General features: G+C 33.5%; 1 protein-coding gene across 1 annotated transcript in view; it reads left to right on the top strand.

Moving 5' to 3' along the window:
• MS3_00010230 (uncharacterized protein) overlaps positions 1–18,555 on the top strand; it is a gene marked incomplete at both ends in the record, with an annotated part of 56,462 nt that extends 37,907 nt beyond the window's left edge. The window contains 6 exons of the mRNA XM_012944184.3: positions 221–518; positions 7,801–8,182; positions 12,489–12,557; positions 14,259–14,381; positions 14,554–14,678; positions 17,204–18,555. Of these exons, the coding sequence (XP_012799638.3) occupies positions 221–518; positions 7,801–8,182; positions 12,489–12,557; positions 14,259–14,381; positions 14,554–14,678; positions 17,204–18,555 (2,349 nt within the window). The remainder of the gene's footprint in view (positions 1–220; positions 519–7,800; positions 8,183–12,488; positions 12,558–14,258; positions 14,382–14,553; positions 14,679–17,203) is intronic.
• Positions 18,556–23,222: the final 4,667 nt, after the last annotated feature.

Below are 23,222 nucleotides of genomic sequence, written 5' to 3'. Positions count from 1 at the left end.
ATTAGTTCAGTATTTGTTGATGTTAATAGCAATTGATTTATCGCAGCTATTGACATCAACAACGAGAATATAAAAAAAATTATAAAAAAAACACGTTTAATAATTAACTGCACATTAGAATGTTTTTACTGATCATAATTAAGCTCATGATATACTTAACCTATGTTAAAGGAATGCAGTTTTTACTCATTTTCTCCTCTTAAAATTTATTTTTGATCAGGAATGTCCATCACAGTCACTGCCTGATTATTATTCACAATTTGCTACATTACATCCATTAGTTGGTACAAGTGTATGGGCTTTAAATATGATAAATGCCGTAGAAAATCAAACAACCACAACAACAAATGAAAGCATTACTCTATTGAAACAACCTGGTAAAGCATTGAAAATATTTACAATGAATGATTTAAGTAATGAAACAATAATATCTAAAGAAATACCAATTGATTTCAAAGTACATTGGGCTAATTCAATTCAAGATAATAGTGAAAGTGATATTATTCATATGGTTACAAGTAAGTTCTACATAATTTATTTCTTTGGTTAAGTACTACTAATTTAAATAGTGATGATTTTGTTTAATGTTGAGAGTGGAACCTTTGTACATCTGAAATAGCTTAATCTTCAAATAAAATTATAATTTTATATGTTAGAGACAAGTATAATGTTGTTCCACTTTTAAAGAACGATGTTCGAGTATAGTATTGAACAACTAATGAGTAAAGCCTACATGCTATGAAGCTTCAGGAAGTTGATACAATGTTAAAATAAATGGGATTATTGGCTTGATGATTTTCCAATGAGATATATCCAAAAATTTTAATTGAACCAGTTTCATAACACAGGACCATTAGGGATTTAGTTGAATTATATGAATAAATGACGAGCATTCATTACATTGGTGATAGAAAATAAATATTCGTGACACTTTCATAAAACCTATCAGCTTATACTTTCAAAAGTCTGTCGCAATTAGGAATATGCTGCTAAGAGTGTAGTATAAATGTCAATGTGAATTGTAGCTTTTCTTTCCAAAGGTTTGGATTGTATAAAAAGTACGTCTTTTTTTGAGTCAGTAATAACATGATTAAGCTGAGGGTTGACTTCAAAAACGGGTTCCTTTTGAGGGAATTTGAAAGTTTAGTAAACATTTTTATATCATTTTCAATGTCTGATAGCGAAAGAGACGTTTTTCTATATGCTGTATGGGGTTTAGAAGGTGTTTTATGTAGTGAGAGCCTTACGTTACTCTTTACAAGGTGCAATCTAGCCAGCATCTCTTCTCGAATTACGTACAAAGCCTAAATGACACCATCTTAATCGTGACCGATTGGTCTCTATAATGAAGTTTTATCAAATAGGTGTTACTTTAACTACCACATATCTGCACAACACTCGGTCATATTAGAATATTTATAAATTACTTATCAATTAACATAGAATGAGTCAAGGATTGAGGTGAGGATCACCAAGTAATCAAGGATCATTCCTATGTAATCTATTCTTTCAGTTTTATCATGGTTGTCCGATGAGAACTTAACAAATTTGCATACATTCACTCAAAGTGCCCTTCAATAGCTAAATTATGTACTAATTTATTTTGAACTGAACTGGATTATCCAGTTAATAACAAATGTTCAACAACCTTTAGTCAAAAATATGAACAACGGGATAGTTAAAACTATTTCGGATTGAATTAAAAATGGTACAAGTTGCACAAGTGAGTGTTTATATTGGTTCAGTAGATAAGTTGATAACCCCATGGAGTTCAAAACAAGCAGTACTGGGTTTGAATCACGGAGTGAACATAAACTTTATAATAGATCCACATCAATCTGACGAATCCTGCATAGGACCAAAAGCACGTTTTGGATCCTACTGCTAGCCACATTTTATCCATTCTGTACGAAATCATGTATGGTTTATAAATGTGTTAATTCACTAAAGATATGCTTTAATATAATTTACGAGAAAATATTTCGGTTGAATTATTTTAGTTTTACTAAAACGTTTGGTAATATAAGAGTTTCGCTCAAAAATCGATAGGTTGACACTAGAAATGAATTATTTTACACTGCATATACTTAGAACTGATATTTATTTACTTACTTACGCCTGTTATTTATATTTATTTATTTGAACACATATATATTGGTACAGGAGTGCGCCAAATATATATGCGCCACACAAAACAATGAGAATTTAAGAAGAAGAAAAAGAAAAAAAGTGGTGAACGTAATATATATATATATATATATATATATATATATAAACAATAATGAAGAGATTGGTGTAAGGTAGTGTAATAATAATAGTAATAGTAGGGGAACAGAAGGGTACAATCAGAAGAAATCTTTCAGTTAAGGAAGATACAACCACGTTTTATGAAGAAAGTAAAAGAAGGTTACAGCAGGATCGCCACTGGCTTCCATTCTGAGCCATATCTGATAACGTCTCTAGCCACTGTAATGTACCATCCCTCGGACCCCAACCAGGGAGTCGTGAAGGACCAACACAAGCCAGTCCTTTGCAGCTTTCTTTCGTACCACGACACCATGTCATGTACTGACCACCTCTCCACTTCTTCCAACCAGTTTCAGAGTCGGCAAATAATGCACGACGTGGAATTCTCTGGGACGATGTTCGTAGAACATGTCCAAGCCACCGAAGTCGGTGTTTCAAGATGTTGACACCAATTGCATCATCGTCTGTGTACCCGAACACACGATGCCGAACCTCTGCATTACTAACATGGTGTTGCCACTGGATGTTAGCAATCCTTCGGAGACAACGATGATCGAACACAGAGAGTCGTCTAACGTCCTCAACTCGGAGAGACCAGGTTTCATAAGCATAGAGCAAAACTGCTCTCACCGACGCGTTGTAAATCCAACCTCTTACGGCCAGACTAACATCACAAAGGCGCCAGAGGTGGCCCAGATTGGCATAAGCCGCTCTGGCTTTCACTATACGTGCATTAATCTCATCACTCACGCCACAACCAGCACATATGCAGCTACCCAGATACACGAACTTCTCGACTACTTCTATCTGCTCACCATCCAGGGTGAGTACAGGATTAGAATCCTGCCAGTCTTGTAGAAGTACTTTGCACTTCGAAGATGCAAAGCACATACCATACCTACGGACACTGATTGCCAACTGATTAAGTGCGGATTGCATGTCTTGGGCATTGTCGCACAGTAAGACAATATCATCCGCATACTCAATGTCGAGAAGTCTTTCTCCAGGCAACAGATCCACACCACCATTACTTACATTCATCAGAGCTGTTTCCAGAATGTCATCGATGGCAAAGTTGGAGAGGAATGGTGAGATTGGGCAACCCTGCCTAACCCCACTGCTCGAATGGAACAATGGAGAGAGGTGGTTGTATGCCCTCACTCTGCTTGTGGTGTTTGTATATAGGGCTTTCAGGATGTTAATAAACTTCTCAGACACACCCTTCTTCGATAGATAATCCCAGAGAACAGTCCTGTCCAACGAATCGAAGGCAGCCCTGATGTCAAGAAACACTACGATTGTTGGCCTTTGATAAGTATGACGGTGTTCTAACATTTGGCGGAGGGTGGAGATATGATCAATACATCGTCGACCAGAACGAAATCCAGCCTGCTCCTCGCGAGTCAATCTTTCTCGGGTTTTGAACAACCTACGAAGTATGACGGAAGCCAATAGGTTGGACGCAATCGGAAGTAGACTTATCCCCCGATAGTTCTTACGGGAACGACGTGAACTCTTTTTAAAGATAGGGATAACTACCGACTCATGCCATGAAGTTGGTACACTCTCTAGTTCCCAGACCTTTGTAAACAACATCGTCAATTCCTTAGTCAGAAAGTCACCATCATCTTTAAAAAGAGTCGGAGGTAAGTCATCTGGGCCAGGTGATTTGTAGCGCTTCAAGAGTTGGAGTTCCTTGCGGACTTCCGCCTCATTTGGTGGATCAGTCGTCACCGGCCATGAAGGGCAGAACAGTCTGACCGATGTTGCCGGAGCAGCAGGCCAGTTGAACTGCCCTTCGAAAAATTCTGCCCATCGTCCAAGACGTCGATGGATGTTAATGATTGGCATCCCATCATGCTCGTAGATTGTTTCGCTCACATCAGACTTCTTGCTGCCAGTGGCTCGGATGAGTTGGAAGAGCTTCCGGTAATTACCAGATGCAGCTGCTGCTTCCAACTCATTAGCACGCTCCGACCACCAGGCTTCTCGGTCCTTACGCAATCTTTGCTCAATTTCCTTACTTAACATCCTTCGTTTGTAGTCAAACTCACGGTCACCCGGAGTAGACCGACGGGCTTCAATGAGTTGTAAGGAACCAGAAGAAACCCAGTGCTTGTAAGCGGGACATTTCGCAAACCCACAAGTGACTTTACTCGCCGTTTTCATGGCGTCATGCAATTGCAACCAATGCTCATCTATACTTTTCAGTGGAATGGTAGCTAGCCTAGAGGCTAGCTCGGTTCGATACTTACTTGCAACAGAAGTTGCAACCAGCTTGCTAATATCAATCCGTTGATGGCGGTCACTTCGTTGTCCACTGGAAAGCAAGGTAAGATTGGCTCAGATCAAGGCATGATCAGTGTCCAGATAGGTACTCCAAAAGGAGAGGCAGTCTTGTACACAACCACGCCAGCGGTAGCTGATCGCGATGTGATCAATCTGAGTCCAGGCTTGAAATGCAGAGGGAGGACGCCATGTGGCACATCGGCGATGACTGTGCCGAAAGTTAGTGCTAGCCAGAAACAGGTTGTAGTCTGTGCATAGTTGCAGTAGACGGTCCCCGTTATCTGTCCTGCGACCTACAAGTCCTCATCGGCCACCTAAACGACTCTCTTCTGTGCCCAGATGCCCGACCTGAGCATTCAAATCTCCGGCTAGTACTACAATATCTGTCGGACGCACTTTCTGGAGAAGAACAGATAGCTGGTGGTAGAATTCATCCTTGATTGCATCCGGGCTGCAATCTGTCAGGTCATAGGCGGAGATGACGAAAAGACATCGTTTCTCACGCCGATTTCTTCTCACTTTGATGGAACTTTCTAATCTAACAGCACATAACCAACCGACTGTTAATGGGGATACAATCGATTAGTGGTGCCTCAGCTCTAGTACTTAGTGCTACACGAACACCAGCAAGACCAGACGAAGGTGCCACAGGGTCCCCGGATAAGCGCACGAAAAATAAGCTTTTGAAGCGACAGATGGAGATCGAATTTGTAGTACTTCACCAGAGTCTCGAATACGGGTCTCGGATAGACAGCAGACATCGATATTAAGACTTTCCAAAGACATAGCCAGCCTTATCTGTTGTCCGACTTGCATAAGTGTGCGAACGTTGAAGCAGCCAGTTTGAATGGTGCATGTGGTTTCAGAAAAAACTGCTTCAGTACTCAAATTCGGTGGTAACACACAATTTTCAACCGAACAGTGACTCGAAAATGTTTAGACAGAGTCGAATTTCCACCAAAGACGAGCTGCTGTATAAGTTGAAAAAATAAGTATAGACAGAGTAGGAATAAAAGCGGGTGAATAATGACATAGTAAATAATAATAATAATAATAATAATAGCAATAATAATAATTGAATCATTTGAATGTTTGTCGAAGCGAGAGAATTAGTTTCCATAATCATAGACAGTTCAGTTCATTAATTGCGTATGGGTTGTGATACTGCCCGGGTGCCCAGACCGAAGCAGGTGGTTATCTTAGGGGGCCACACCCCGAGCCTTTGACCTGAAGGTGTAACCCTCAAGGCAGTGGAGCATCGTAAGGAGATGCAGTCCCATGGTAGCCGGTGACCGAAAATTGGTTCATACGCCATTTGTTCCCTCAGGATACTGGAGCCCATGTGCACCATTGATTTGGAATCCGGTTAAAGCGCCGGACATTCGCTTTTCGTCCTCTCATTTTCGTAAACAACACCTCCGCCATGAGAAGGCAGTGAGTAGGACTTCCCTGACAGAGGCTATATACGCCTGTTACTCCCAATGGAGCATAGGCCAACAACCAGCATTCTCCAACCTACTCTGTCCTGGGCCTTCCTTTCCAGTTCTGTTCAACTGTTGTTCATTTTTCTCATGTCTATCTCCATTTCTTGGTGTGGTGTGTCCTTTGGTCTTCCTCTTTTTCTCCTTTGGCCTTGAGGATTTCATGTCAAGGCTCGCCTTGTGACGCAGTTGGGTGCTTTCCTCAATGTGTATCCCATCCACTTCCAACGCTTCTTCCTTATTTCTTCCTCCGCTGGAATGTGGTTTGTTCTCTCCAATTGTAAGTTGTTGCTGATAGTGTCCGGCCAAAGGATCCGAAGTATTTTGTGTAGACAACTGTTAATAAACACCTATATCTTCTGGATGATGGCTTTCGTAGTTCTTCAAGTTACTCCCCATACAGTGGAAGTGTCTTGATATTTGTATTGGAAATCCTGACCTTGGTGTTGGTTGAATCGTTTTGAGTTCCAGATCAACTTAGAACTGATATAAATATTCTTTTAAAAATCAGCTCTAATGAACGGAAAAAGTAACTTAAAACCAAGATGTTTAAGTACTACAACATTTAGATTGATATTACATAGAATGGTATGGAGAATGTATACACTTATATGATTACAGTTAGTTGAAGTTATTAGTTAATGATTCAATAGGTCTTTAAGTGAAAATAAATTAAATTACTAGTATCTTTACATAAAATAAGAGCTGGAGACATCTGTAAAATTTTCCACTTATCTTAAACGTATATCACTGAGCATCGTATGTTTATAGAAATCATTGATTTTGTCATAAAAACCAATATCCATAAATATATAGGACAACTATTTCTTATTTTATAACTGAAGTGTTTCTTTGAGATTGCTCCCATCAGCTGTAAAATACTATAAAAATCAGAAAGGACATGGTAGCCATCACATTTTAGTTTGAGACTCCTCAGCATTGTACACTATTCTGGAGGTCACATATAGAATGAAACTTAAGTTATTCATATTTCGTGGATGAAGGCATGTGGACACAACATCATTTAAACCATTGCGTCATAATCCAGTGTTTCATTTTCCAACCTTATTCAATTCGGTGATATTGCTCAACGATCAATGAATAGTTTATTAGCTAATGTCATTTTGAAAAATTAGTGGTCTAGTTGGTTAAGCGCATGGCGCGAGACTGATAGGTCCTGGGTTCGAATCTCGCAAGAGTAGGGATCGTGGATGAGCATTGCTGAGGAGTCTCATACTAGGACGAAGCGGCTGTTCAGTGCTTCCAGGTTTTCCATGGTGGTTTAACTTCAGTTAACTCATGATTTCAACCAGTAAAAAATCAATCAATTTCATACACGTTCTCCGTTCGATAAATTGAAGCAAAGCAGCTTTAAACAGCCAAAACTTTCAAGAACCAATAAAATTATAAATGAATATTTAACATACTTCAGCTATTGTAGTTGAAATAGATGTTCGTAAACAGTACCGAAAATGATGATCATAAGAAATATGAAACTAGACGAAATTATGATAAACATGTATTTTTATATTAAAAGAAAAAATTAATTATACAGAGTATAGTAGGTGAATTGATAGCTACTAATAATAGTGATAATTACATCAATCAGTGTCATTTTCTGTTATTCACAATTGATCATAAATTTAGTAATACAATACTCAGTTCATTCTTTTTTCTATGATTCATATCACTTTTTAAATGTAAAATAACAATAACCCTTTATTCAATTCAAAAAAGTTCCTTAGTTGAATAATTTTTTTCTCCATATTTTCAACAATTTTAGATCAAAACAAAATCTTCACTATTGAAACTGGTATTAAATTAAAACAACAAATTGTGTATCATCGAAATTTCAAATTTCAATTAAATTCAAATATTTTAAATACAATCAATTATTTTATAAAAACAAATAAAAATAAAACATTTCAAATAATCGATCAATTTACAATCATCAATGATATTAATAATAATAATTATATAATACAATCTATTTATAAATGTAATATAAGTAGTATGTTATCAGTAAGTATGAAATTGATTCATACTAATAAAAAAACCGAAAATTCTATAAATACAAATCAATTAAATGAGAAAATATTAAAACAAAATAAAATGATCCATTTTTATCCTAATAAAATATTATGTGATACTTATTTCTTATGCAAGTAAGTTTAGTTTGAATAATAATATTTTTCTTTGTACAGTGAAAAAAAAAACCCACTTCATTAGTGTCCACCTGGTATTGTTTAGTTGTATCTTCCTATTGTTGTTTAGGACTGTACGTGATCAGTTTCTTATTGGTATATGTGTATCCTGTGCAGATTACCTTGTTATTGCCTTAAGTCACAAGTATTATAGGCAAAGATGAATGGTGGCTAGCAGTGGAATAGAGATTGATGAGCGTTTCGTTCTATTTAGGACTCGTCAGCTGGATGCACCTGCATTTCAGTGTTGATATTAACTTTGGGACTCGACCTCATTACCGTTCGCTTTAAACACCATCGCATTATCCACTTAACTAATAAGTTCTGATATCCACCCGCCAACAAGAGACTGATCAATTATAGTCCTAAATAACAATCGGAAGATATAAGCAAGCAACACCAAGTGAATTTAAACTTCACCCTATTGCACAAGTTAGTGGCTATCAGGAATCAGTGGATGACGCGATGGTGTTTGAAGATAACGAGAATGGGTTCGAGCCCCAGGTGAATATCAACACTGAGCTGCAGGCACATCCAGCTGACGTGTTCCAAATAGGACGAAACACATCTCGGATTCCACTGCTAGCCACTATCCATCTTTGCTTTTAATGGTTATGACTTCATCAATGTATTATAAGACTGAAATTCATACATTAGACAATGAAATAGCTCATAATAGTATCAATAATCTTAGTCTTGATTTGATAATTGTTCTCATTCCAGACTGATATAAATTTGAAGATTGAGTAAAACGGAAACTATGGGACAATAATTTCACTCTATCTTGTGATTCTTTATCATTTACGATAAAATCCGTTACTGGATTCAATATCATTAGATTTCTTGTATAAATTTTGTTAGAAACTGTTGTCATAATTCTTGTTGTTTTCCGGCATACAATGGTAAAAGTATGAACATCATATACATTTTCTCTCTTATAATATATAATTTATTGTATGAAAATAATTACAGATTGTACACCAATTCACAAACGTGATCGTGTTAGCGTAAAACGGAATGCAACATTAAAATCTTAAGGGTTCATTATTTGAAAAGATGTGACTGATAAACAATTTCAACTGAACATTTATCACAAAGATGTAAATAACCTTAAGCCTATGATGCAAGTGAGATGTATAGTCATTGGTAAGAGAATTTTAAGGTACAGAATTGCTATTTGCGTACATAAAGCAATAGTTAATTCTTTTAAACATAGCGTTTACTTTTGTAGTCTGTGTGAGAAGAAGATAAATGCACTAAGAAAGTGACATGACCACAACATTGTGATCATCATTGAAATCATAGAGGTTTTACAGTATACAACAGTTGAGAATTATTGTTGCATAGGTAGGGGGACTGGGACATCATGTCAACGATTGAATAGTGTAGCGAAGAATTATTCCTGTCCTTCTACAAGGTTCTTTTATTCGTCTAAAACTGTAGAGAAAATAATAAAAACAAGGAGTACAGGAGAACAACAAAATTTACTATGGTGGGACTCCAGATAAAGATAAAGAGTAAATACACCTGTGCCATTATGACTGCTTTCGAGTTATGTTAACCAATATATTCAACAACTAATCATGACTATTATTTAAGCTATGATCAGATTATCTCTATCTACTAATATGGATCAGGCGAACATAAATTTATAAGTTTCAGTGAATACTAGTTTAGTATTATCTATTTAACACAATTCGTACAATCGGCCATACAGTTAAATGAATTTGAATTTAATATTCAATAAAATACTTTATTTATTAGATTTTATTGATTAAGGAAAACAATTTAGAATATACATCTAGTTTACGTTGCTCGTGATACGTTTATGTTATATCCGCGTCTCTTATTCTTATACTTGAAAGAACGAGGAATCACTGCAATTTCCATGACGGGAAGAAAAAACACCTATACTGGTACATGTGGAGATTTATTAAACCGAGAATAGTCAAAAATACACTCATTATGTATTGATTGTGCACCCATTTATATTAATAATTAGAACATTATCACAAATATATGAAAAATACTGTGAGTTGTAACAGTTACACGCCGCATGTCATGCCGAGTATAGTACACATTCGTTTAATATAAGAATATTGTATCTCGAATAAACATCATATCCAAATAAATTAATGGTATACTGAATAAAAGATCACACTGAAAAGCTAAACAAATACTAAATAATAAAACGGAAAAAAATATTGAACAAAAATCACAATGAGTTAAGTAATGTAATTTAGCTTTTACATCTCGTCATATCATATCAGTTCACACAATCCAGTTACGTTAAAAAGAACCAATTATATCTATAATAGCTCAGTGATAATGTATATAATTGTACAGGGGAAAACTTACAACAATCTACTGTTCCGTAATTTATCAATGGTCACTGTTGATTCTCTCCAACTACACAACATTATATATTCGGTAACATGATCAGTAAGATATATAATGAACAATAGAATGATCAAAACACATTGATAATCTCAGTATTGCATTGAAATTATGGACATATCAATGCTAGACCACCAATAAAAACCTGGAAGTACTGAACAGCCGTATCGTCTTAACATGGGACTTCTCAGTAGTTCGCAACAATTTATCAGACTCATAGTATTTCAGGCACTAAGACTGTAAGGAATTATTTGGAACATAAATTTCAAAACGTTTAGTTGATTAATTTTTACACAAATTCCACAAATATATGATGATAGATTGCAAGTGAATAAATCAATCAAATTTTGTACATTAATATTCGATGGGTCTTGTGGATATTATAGTAATTTTAATGGTTAAGATCATAAGTCAGTTGAAGCTAGACCACCATATGCTCACTAGTGATTGGCTTCAAGAGGTATATCCTGGGGTTCTAGTGAGAAGTAGTGACCAGTGGAGTTCAACCAGGTCTGTTGTGAGATAGTAACTCACTGAAGAAAATGGTGGATGTGTCGCTAAATTTCGTGGATTAGTTGAAGTTAGACATTAACACCGTTGGATGCCGGCTCAGTGGTCTAGTGGTTAAGTGCTCGCGCACGAGACCAGTAGGTCCTGGGTTTGGATCTCGCAGGGGGCGAGGTCGTGGATGCGCACCGCTGAGGAGTCCCATAATTGGGTGAAACAGCCGTCCAGTGCTTCCAGGTTTTCCATGGTGGTCTAGCTTCAACTGACTCATGATCTTAACCATTGAAACTACATTAACATTCTTTGAAATTTAAACTTTAAAACATAGAAATTTGATGAAAATATTAAATTTAAATAAATTTAATATCAATAGAATATGAAATCTATTAAATTCAAGGGGGAAGCTTCCAAAACTAGAAGTATTTAGGCGTTATTATTAAGTAACAAATATATATATATATATATATATATATATCTGGGTGCTTATGTATAGCCTTATGGAAGAATTAAAAATTTTTTTTCATTTTTGCCATAGAAATTACAATATTTTCATCAGTTTCACAATAAATCAATATTTAACATTTTGCATAGATTACAAAAGATGAAATGAAAACCATTGTGGACATTGAATGAATTTCTTCCTATTTCGATACGTTTTATTATTATTATTATTATTATTATTATTATTTAAAACTATCAGTCCCTTTGATAAATTTCGTTAATGCAATGAGAAGACGAAGTATCTCAGAATTATGTGATGATATATTTGCGCAATACATTTCGAACAATCTGACCACACATATATACTTGTTAAGACATTTTTATATGAAAATTAAAGATCAACTAGACAGGTTAAAGGTAGGACATAAAAGAGAAAAAAAATATTAAAGTACACAAAAACAATGTGATTACTACTCTAGATAATATTACCAGGGTATGTTAAGGGTAAGGACAAATTGTTTTTGAACGCATAAAGGGGGTTTCAATTTCCGTATAGCCAAGGCTTCAATAAACCTTAGTATACGTCGTTGATGGCTTTTGTATAACACTACAAGTGCTGACTTGATGCCAACCTTATGACCAGTCTTAATCAAATATTTCGCAATGGAGGATAATGTCTGTCTATCCTGTGATCTTATTTGACCATTGGAATCTTTTTTTTCTGCAGCCATTTTGGTGTGTATTCACGATTGCTCCTCCCTATGTACGTGTTTCCGCACATACAAGTAAATTGATTAGATTGTTCGAAATGTATTGCGCAAATATATCACATAATTCTGATAAACTTCGTCTTCTCATTGCATTATCGAAATTATTATTATGATTATTACCATTATAACTAGTATATTTTCTATTTATTCAGAAATTGTCAGTTAATTAATAAGCATTATTGCAAATGGAATGATGACAATCATAGTTGTTTGTTAAATGAGTAAGTTTATCATCTAAGTATTACTGTCCTTCAGTGAATAATTATTTAAAATAATGTTTCTTATTATTTTCCAGGCTAAAAAAGTGAATTGGTTTTATGGAAATGTGATTTTGATAATAATTTGCCAGATAATTTTTACTTTATCAGATGAATTAAAAATAAATCGTTTCTTTATAGTCTGTAACTCATCAGTAGTTGATCATAACAGCAGTATACGTGATTTTGAATCCCAGAAGACTTTCAGTTCTTGATCACTTAGACAAAATAAAGTGACTCAGATGTTCTGTCCAATTATCTGGTACTTCTGTGGTGTGTGCTACTTATATCGACATAAGTATTATATGATGTTATTCCTGAACAGAAGGTCTGGCAGCAGAGAGACAAGAGGATCGAACCGTAAAGAATCGAAACAGAATGCAATTTGTATGAAAATACGAGAACAATGAAGTGTGGGCCAATTTGAGACAATTGGTGGACAGTTTGCAAATTAAGCATTTACTTTATGATTATAAGATTTAATTCACAAGTCCCGTAATTTTGTGTTAAATACATTCGATTGTCCCCACTGGTGTTCTTGTTCACTACACTTCAACTTACCTCATTTGGTAATAAAAAATACACTAATGATAATAATAATTGTAACAAATTATCTGGTAACTGAAAAGGTATGCCATATCACTGATGCGATCCTATGGTCTCAGCTAATATCTTTTTTATAAATATCACCTAAAATATTGAGCGAATAATTCACATATTATTTGCTTCAAGGTTTAAGACGATAACAATTCATAAAATGTTCACTTATGCAATCGCGATTATTCCATAAAATGTAATACTGTTTCTTAACAAGTAACAAACAATTTCGTCAAACGTAATATATATTACACATACAGTTATCATATATGGAAAATGCAGAATGTAAATAAGATGTAAAGTTTGAGTTAACGGTATTGGAGATATTATTTAATTCATAGTGTAATTTCTTTCAAATAAGTTCGTCAGAGTAACACTGTAAACGCTAGGCATTCAATTCCTTGAGAAACAAACTAAATGGATATACCTGCATTCGTGCTTATGCTCATATCATGACTCGAACTGAGTACCTTTTGCTTCAAACACTCAATCCCTAACGACGGGCAGTTTAAAACTTTTACAATTGTAATAAAGTCTATCCTTGTTACACAAGCCAGTATCTATTTGAACTAAGCAGATTTTGGATCGTCCTGTCATTAGGTATTTATTGATTGAAGAAAAAATTAGTGGATTCGATTATCGGTGCAAGTACTAACAATAAGGTGTAAACAAATCAAGTTCGTCTCTATTTCTCTGTGATTACCAATATTTGGAATATTAGTTTTGTAATGTGACTGGTTTTTTTGAATAGTAATTTATTTAAAAAGCAACTTAATCCAACATATAATAAATCTCAAAATATGATAACTATCACTAAGAGATATGCAGACGATGTGAACCATTAGGACACGTTTTCGTAGATTTTATACCGTATATCGTTCTTTACAACTCCAAATAAAGATCCCTGTCAGTACTGTTTATAAATGGCAAATATTTTACAAATTTCACAAGTATCTTCTTCATTGGTTTTCTAAATATTACGGTTGAATCAATGACAACGGACCATGAGTGAAATTACACAGATATGTTGATTATCCATTTTTCATTAGTTTTGTCCTTTTGGATAAGCCGCTCTGTACGTTCTTCGATTATTCGCTTTTCAATGATTTTCTTAGATTATAATAAATTTTGGGCATTATTGAGGGAAACACATTCGAAAGCTGATTTTATTGAATTTCAGAATTATGGCAAGTAAATTCATTGGACATAAAAGAAAAGTATTTATTTAATGTTCTCATCAATTCATTCATTATTTATGTATCTCTTATTAAACAAAGAATGTGTACTTTACAAACGTTCAAATTCATTGATTAGGGAAACTAGAAATAATCTAACACTTTTGTATGTGTATACTTCATTTCAGTTCTTCATATTCTCAACTTAAATCAATGGATTCTAATTTATATCGTTTTTGTAATAATGATAATTATGATGATGAAGTTTACATTAACCAACCGAAACGATATCATCTACTCCGTAGTTTTTCAAGTAAGTTTTTCTTTTACGTAGTAAAGTAGTATCAATTTTTTTCATGTAAGAAAATTTAAATAATAATAACTGTTACTGTTAGTCTTATTGAGATGATGGAGAATGTTTTTGATTCAGTATGAGGATTTCAGAGGTACTTTGCTCATTGAAGTATATTGTTTAATGGAGAAGCTCTCATTTTCTTTCTTGATAGCATTATCAATAGATACTTCCAAAAAAAAGTGAGCTATTTGAATTTCTCTACAAGTGACATAAAGGTTTTGGGTGCAGTTTTGTTCTCTGAACTAGTTGATTTAGTCGTGGAGCTTTCATCGTTATTCCGAACGATATCATCAGCACAAACTTCATATAGAAGTGAAGTGTTCAGATTTCTCCACATATGATTCACAGCTTGTCATATAGATCTCGATCTTGAAGACAAAAGTTTGTTTTGTAGATTTGGAATTTAGTTGGTTATAGTCTATAACTTCATAGCCGTTGTTTGCACCTCGATTGTTTTCTCACTTTGACATGATTATTGACCTTGTAGCTGTTTATTTTTAAGTTGGCTAGGACTCTTAAATGAACTTCATTCACAAGATTTTAATTGATGAAAAATTCCCATTATATTAAAAACACAGTTGTATGAACGAAGAATATTCTTTTCAATAATTTCTCATCAGGTTCTACAATTATAAATCCAGATTAATAATCCATAAAATTGGCCAGATTTAAGGCAAAATACATCATCATTTGGAAATTGTAATATGTGAATCAGGAACTGTTTGTTATATAAATAAAATTGTTATTGTTGGGGCTCTCTCTCTCTCTCTCTTACCCCATGTTGACCATATTTATTCTGATAATTTATCTCACAATTTCACTTCGCTTATAAACTGATTCAAGTTAACACTTCATATTAGTCAGCCCCAACATTAACGATTTTATTTATATAACAAACAATTTCTGATTCACATATTACAATTTCCAAATGATGATGTATTTTGCCTTAAATCTGGCCAATTTTATGGATTATTAATATGGATTTATAATTGTAGAACCTGATGAGAAATTATTGAAAAGAACATTCAACCGTTATAATTGAAAGACTGTCATGAAAAAAAATCATCAATATCACTTTAAAACAAAAATATCTTAAGTTTTAAATGACAAGATAGATATATATATATATTATTGCTTTGCTTGGTTTTAATTTCTAGTCGATCAATTCAGAATTATTCAATTATTATTTTACTTGAAGAGTGAAATAATATATTAGTCTAGTTCCATTTATTTTATATAATCACTTTGTTACCGTTCTTCCTATCTACCATCTAGAAAAGCAAATTATACATATTGTTCCAAATTATATGAAGTTTTAGTCATCCTACCAATTATGTAATATATAGATGTTGTATGAATATTTTCTATCAGTTTGAAAGCTTTCGTAAATGTTTAGATTTATTTTGCAACAGTTTAATAGTGCAATTATTTGACAATGAAATGTCTACAATACAATATATAAGACACTACAGAAATTCTGTAGCAATTTATAGGTTAGTACATTAGTTTGTATCTCATTTACATTCTTAAACCTTCAGGATATGTAATGCGCTTAGGATACATGATTTATTAGTTGCAAGTTAAACACTTAAATCAAAGAGCAATGATTCAATATATTATTTATAGATGAATTTAGAAATATCAACTAAGGGAAGATGAAAATATGTTTCCAACTATATATATATGAACTCTAACATATTTCAAATTATCAGAAGAGAGTTTTGTGGAGATTTTAGTTCCTTAATAGTTGAATTCACAAGTCAATTGAATTCCATTCTAAGACGAAACGGCCATCCAGTACTTTTAGGTTTTCGATAATGGTCTAGCTTCAATTGACTCATGAATTCAACTATTATATTTCGAATTCATTCTTGAAAAGGATATTTAATAAGTATCGTGTGTATGTTGCACATCAAAATAAGACATCTATTTCATAAATTTCAGGCTGAATTGATTACTAAAATGATTTTATCTTAAACATTACCATTAGTGGAAATATAATTCGTACTTAAAATTCTAGTGGATCTACTCAATGACCCTTAGTGTGATGAATAATTTTTGTTCATACTGTATAAAGTAAAATTACGCAACACATTAAATTAAGTTTGAAAATGTTAATAACCGTCCATTTACTCACCAGTTAGTTTTTTATCGTCTTAAAGTTGTCTGTTCATTCAGTTCCAGAGAGATTCATCGAACAAATTAAAGAATTCATCTGATATTAATTAATATCTTAATGTGATTGAGATATAATAAGCGATTCATTTGAATATGGCTCATTCAACTAAATAGCTTCATATAAAGCATTAATTTCTTCTGTATAGTTTGATCAATTAACCATTGAAATCATTCACTAGTAACTAAATGAAAACATAGATGATAGTGAGAAAATAATCATTTATGTGTAGTCAATTACCATCCATCCAACAAGTACACGTTTTAATCAAGTTTAATTAAACAATATGATTATAATTTCTGTTTAGATGAATCTAATGCTAACAATATTATATCAAAAAGGCAAATTACAGAGGTGAAATTCCCCAACGATGAATTAGTGATTATTCATGAACCAACACCGTCAATGATTAATACAAAAACAATAAAATATAATAAACATATGAATGCTAATAATCAAAGTCATGGTAATCATAACGAAACTGAATTTAATTATAAATCATTATATAATCATATATTCAATGGTATTCTTATATTATCTATTCTTATTATATGTATACCATTAAGTATAATATGTGGTTACTTAATAGGTAACAAAAATTACTTAAAACAATATACAGTATATAATAAAGTGAAACGTCTGTTACATCATCATCAACATCAACCGAACTATTATCGTTCCTCTTCAGCTTCTTCATTCTCTTCATCTACTTTTCATAATCGATATAATCCTTACATTGATCTGTCTAATGATCAACTTGAAATGTTTCATTCCAACTGTAATGAACATCACTATCATCAGAATTATTGTCAATGTAGTCAGCAATGTCTTCAAAAAACTATAAGTGGTAGGAACGAATATGCTAATGATAAAAATAATAAAGGGGATTTTGTAAATTCACAGAACCATAGTAATAATATGAATACTATTGCTTCTAATAATAATAATAATAATAATAATAATAAGACAGTGAGGATTCTGCAAAATTTATTAGAAAAACGTAATACAACAATACATGGCTGCTTTTATTATCATTATAATGATGATGATCAATCAAACGAAACATCAAATGAAATTATGTCGAATAAATACATTCTAAAACCAAATCAGCAATCATCAACAAGAACAACAAATAATGTACACTTATATTATACTACTGATAAGCATACAAATAGCATTGATAATTATATAAAATCTAGGCATATAAAAGTAAATCCATTAATTGCCGTTAGTGTGATAAGTGAGAATTTACCACATAAAAACACATTTACACGTAATTCAACTAAAATCTCATCATTAGCATCAGCGTCATGTTTTTCATCATTACAAACATCGAATACAACAACATCAGTAACAGTAACAACGAACATGTTTGCTTCTACAACAACAACTACTACTACTATTACTACTCAATTCACTTCAGCTTCTTGTTGTACACCAACACAATCATCTAGATTATTTCAGCAAAGATTTCAATCATCTGTCGGATTCAAAAGTCCTAATAATTATTTAGTGACAAATAATAATAATTCTAATCAGCATTATTACACTTATGTAACAATGAAATCATCTGGAACGGCTATGGAACACAATAATGATAGCAGTCGTTTGAAATCTGAGAATAGATTAAGAACTAATAATGATGGTGAAATGTTTTAATATCCTCAGTTATTTTTTATACATGTCTGTGTATATATGAATCTATGTATTTCTTTATCTCGAGTAAAATATATTTAATGGCTACTGTAATACCAGGTGATTTATTACTAGTCAATGTCCAATACAATAAATTACTAAGGACTAACAGAAATACAGATAAAAATCATAAAAACGTCTATAACTGAAAGATTTACCAACAAAATTGAGTACACTTCTCTCCTAACAGTAGTTGTTATCTTAGACCATCATGATAACCCAACCGAGCTAAATTGTCTGGAACATTTGTTCCTTTAAGTCCAACAGTGCCAAGCAGGTTTGTTGAGGTACAGTAGAACTATGAACAACAGATTAAGGTGTAAAGGTCAAGTTGTAGTACTGACTACACTGGATTATGAAGGCAGTAAGGCGTTTACTTTAGACAACCAGCATCTTCATTAATGCTACCTTCTCACAGCGGAAACAGATGGTTAGAAAAGGTTGATTTTAAAATTAGCACGATTCACCTTGAACAGAAATTCCGGCAGTAAAACCTTTAAAGTACAGGGTTAGCACACGGAGAATTACCGATCTCAAGCAACTGTCCTTTTTGCTCTGTGGTCACGCCCTCAGTTCACCAAGACAACAACTACTAATCTAGTTTCCTTTTCAGATTTCTCAAGGAATATAGTTTTCCATGCAGACAACTAATAAGTAGCAAACCCCCCTACACCCTTTGAAGTAACCGAGATCACCTTGTTTACTATGCATAATTTTACATTTATTGAATAAAAACGATATGATATTTTTCATAGAAGTGACGTTATATTTATACTACGAAACTTTTATATCAGATAGGTTCAGCCAGTTTTCTATTATGTTTACTAGATTTACTTTTACAGTTTTTTAATCCGAATTTCTGTTTACCAGCTGCTTAGAATAACTTCTTAAAACTAGGTTATTTGTAAAATGACCGTTTTTTATTATCTTTTTTAAAGAAGAAACGTTTAATCTGAAACGTATCTGATTAGAAGTCAAATGTAATTCTATTAGGTGATTGAATATATGAGCTCTACCTTAAGAAGTTGAAAGCTTTATGATTCCCCATAGTTAGCTGATTTGCACAGAAACATCATAGTGAAATACGTCTTGTAAATTGTTTAGATATTTTACTACATATAGCTACCTATTAAATAATGCTTTCATCTCAAAGTTTAACTTCAGAGATTTCGTCAGGAAATCAGCCAATGCTACTTTTCTAAAAAATTACCCACATTAATCATTAGAAGTAATTATATTGTGGGTGAAATGCGGATTTATTGTATTTTCAAAGTTTTAAGAAATATTTCATTAACGTAAAGTTGTTTGAGAGAAGTTATTTTACAGCAACAAAACACATCTTGACTAAAGCTCTTTTATGAGAATCAGTGAGAAGTTGAAATCAAAAATGAATGTTACAAGTATTTCTTAAATATAATACTTCATTACTGATTTGATCAGCCCAAACCAAATCGCGGGAACAATCCATATATGTTGGACTGAACTGTGAAGGTAGATTCACACCATATGGTTAAGGTCCACATGACTATCATAACCAGTGATCGGAGACGTAGGTTAAAATCGATGGTTGTGGAACAGATATGTTCACTAACTTGAAATTCACATACCATTTGACAAACAAAATTTCTCTTTATTCTCTAATCATATCGTCTATGCCTAATCTTTCCTGTTGTACTGAAACTGTTACTGCTTCTACTACTCCGGTATTTGTCTTGATGACTTCATCTTTCTGCGCTGATATATGATGAGCTTAACCGATGTATGTGTCAGGGTCTACTTTCCTTTTGACTGAATGACTTATTTGGTGGTGTAAGTATGTAGCACCTCTCATACAATTAAGTTTATTTACGGTTAACTTTGTCAAGTCCTTCATTTAACTTATTTGTGTTATTCGAACAGTAACAACTCGTCTATAACTTTGTATTATTATTATTACTATCACGTCTGTATGAAAATGCATGCTTGATCACGTGCGAAAGCCTATGCTCATTATCCTCACACTACCCTAAATGTTAGTCGCTTAATAACGGTTATCAAGGTGATTTATATACGAAGCCTAAGTACTTATCTCGAAGTCAAGTCACTACAAGTATACAAATGCAATACATCATAAAACAATGATTATGTACTTTTCTATCAAATTATTTGTTTATTCAAGATGAATTTCCACACAGCGATTGATAAATTCAAAACCGTTTACGTAAATAGAGAAGCCACATATCTTCGACTGTCAAGCAAAACAATAACACTAATATAAAAGAGAACAAACGAATTATAGTTGAAAATAATTGGTCTTATTGATTGATTGGTTATCTCAATAACTGTGTAATCCATAAACAATTTACAATTGATAAACATGAAAAAACGTTCATTTCCTTGACTGTAATGCAACGATCACCAAATTGATTTCCACACAATATAATTACGTAGTTGAATTCATTACATTCATTGCATATTGATAAGTCTTGCAAATTGAACGCTATATTCGTTTCCTAAGGTATTCTTTAAACCCCAGCTAGAACTATACAGCGACCTGAACACGAGAGAGAAGGCGCAAAGTATGCGAGAAATACTTTACTCCGAAGGTTCATTTTAATACAGAAAATATAGGGTTTTTATAATATTTTAAATGTCCTTGGGTTGCTCGAAGATCCTGGAATGCTACTAAACATAGAAGCAGTATAGCAATCAGCCAATCAGAACCTCTACACGTGACGTTTCACTTCCTTGATGTTCCTAGCTAAAGCTTCAAGTGAACGCTGATTGGATGAAATGCTTCTTAGCGTTTCCTGATCCTTGCTTGCCTTTTGCGAGAAATTTTCTGGATCACCTCAACACATATGCCCTGAACCAATCTATCAAAGCGATGTAGGGCCTAATAGAAGTATGCACCCCCACACGCCACAGTGCGGTAAAAATATTTATTCAGTACATCGAAAAAAAGTTAGGAAATATTCTTCGAAAAAAGAAGTAGAATTCGGAATAAACGTACGAATTCACATTAAAGTCATTAGAATATGATTAATAATGAATGCATTTGCAAAACAACAGCTGGATATGTCAAAAACAACTAGAGAATATAGATTCGTAGACCACACACTGTCCAATAAGGTCTGATTCTTGCCCACTTAATCAATGCCGAAAATGACTGAAGTTGGCGAAATCCAAAAGCTTTTGGATCGACCCATCAGGCCCAATGAGAATTCTTCAAGTAAATTCATCATCATACGCAAACAGACAGATTCCTTTTGACCGAGTAGGATCAACGCAAATGATTGGAAGACAAAGTTTGACGACTTTATCTAAGCTCAGTAGAAATACTTACTTAAACTTTAGTTAAAAGCTATATTTTCTGAGTCATTACATCAGTTCAACAGAAAACACAGTAGTCATGTAGTGGACGAGAATTTCAGGCGGGGATAAACACTTTATTCAAAGTAAAATTAGAGTTCTCTTGTAAAACATGAAAAACAATACATTAAATACTTCATTTGCAAATCTTACATCAATTGTCTTAAACTCCATCGGTCCTTCATTCTTATTACAATTACTCTCCGTTTACATCGCCGTTCTCTTCAATTTGATCTCAACCTTTTGCTGCCAGGATCTCCACTCCTGACTGTTGTTACATACTACTTGTTTCTGTCAACATAAGTAATATATACAACCATAGAGTTTATATTTCCGTTATCTTCATTATCTGATAACAGATCTGTCACGTGTTTATCCAGCCTCTTGAGAATTAATCACATATACCAATGATTGAAAATTGGTTAACGAAAGTTCGTAAATAACTTAAGATTATGATTATCCGGTTCAACACTGATAGATAAAGGTAATTCTATTTAGAATTTTCATATAATTCTAATAAAAACTAATTCTATAGGGAGAAATGAATAATTATTAGTTGTTTTGTGACCTTTGATTTCATCCTTAATTTTAAGCTATACTATTTTGGTTGGATATTTCGTAAAAAGAAAATCATTTAGATTTCAAGATATTTATAAAGTCATGAAATCAATCAACGGTTGTCTTACGTAATCCATTCAGTTGGAATTTGGATATCGACATTGTATAAGAAACCGAGTTCAGACAAAACCCAGTGTCTATTTATGAAGTAGGATTTTATAAATGAATTAACACTACTTAGAAATAGAGAAAATAATGTTTGTCGATAGATGATATGAAGTTACCAAATGGTGGCTCCTTAAAAGTCCGAAATATTGACGTAATTTCGCACGTTCAACTGACGTTAGAAGACATATGAGCCGTAGAATCGGATTTTTCTCTAGTACAATAGCATACTTGTGCATAAAGTACTAAGAAAATAATGATTGAATGTCATAGCTAATTCGTGGGAGTAAATTGTGTAGGTTACTCACACTCCACTGGATTAAGACCTCGCCCATCGTATCAGTCTGTTAGGTTATCTAAATTGTATCACGAGCAAAAAAACGCACAAGCACTGAAAGAAATTCCAGAAACAAGTTGGCTCCCATTTATGTTATTAGTGCTATTCAATTTCTATTAACTAACGATGGAATTCACTGTTAAAATATACAGGTAACTGCCACTAATTATAACTGTCTGTGATCCGCACAACATATTGTTATGTCCCGATAAGCATACTG

This window comes from Schistosoma haematobium, chromosome 1 (genome assembly GCF_000699445.3).
Source record: "Schistosoma haematobium chromosome 1, whole genome shotgun sequence".
NCBI classification, from domain to species: domain Eukaryota; kingdom Metazoa; phylum Platyhelminthes; class Trematoda; order Strigeidida; family Schistosomatidae; genus Schistosoma; species Schistosoma haematobium.
This window is presented reverse-complemented; position numbering and strand designations above follow the sequence as displayed.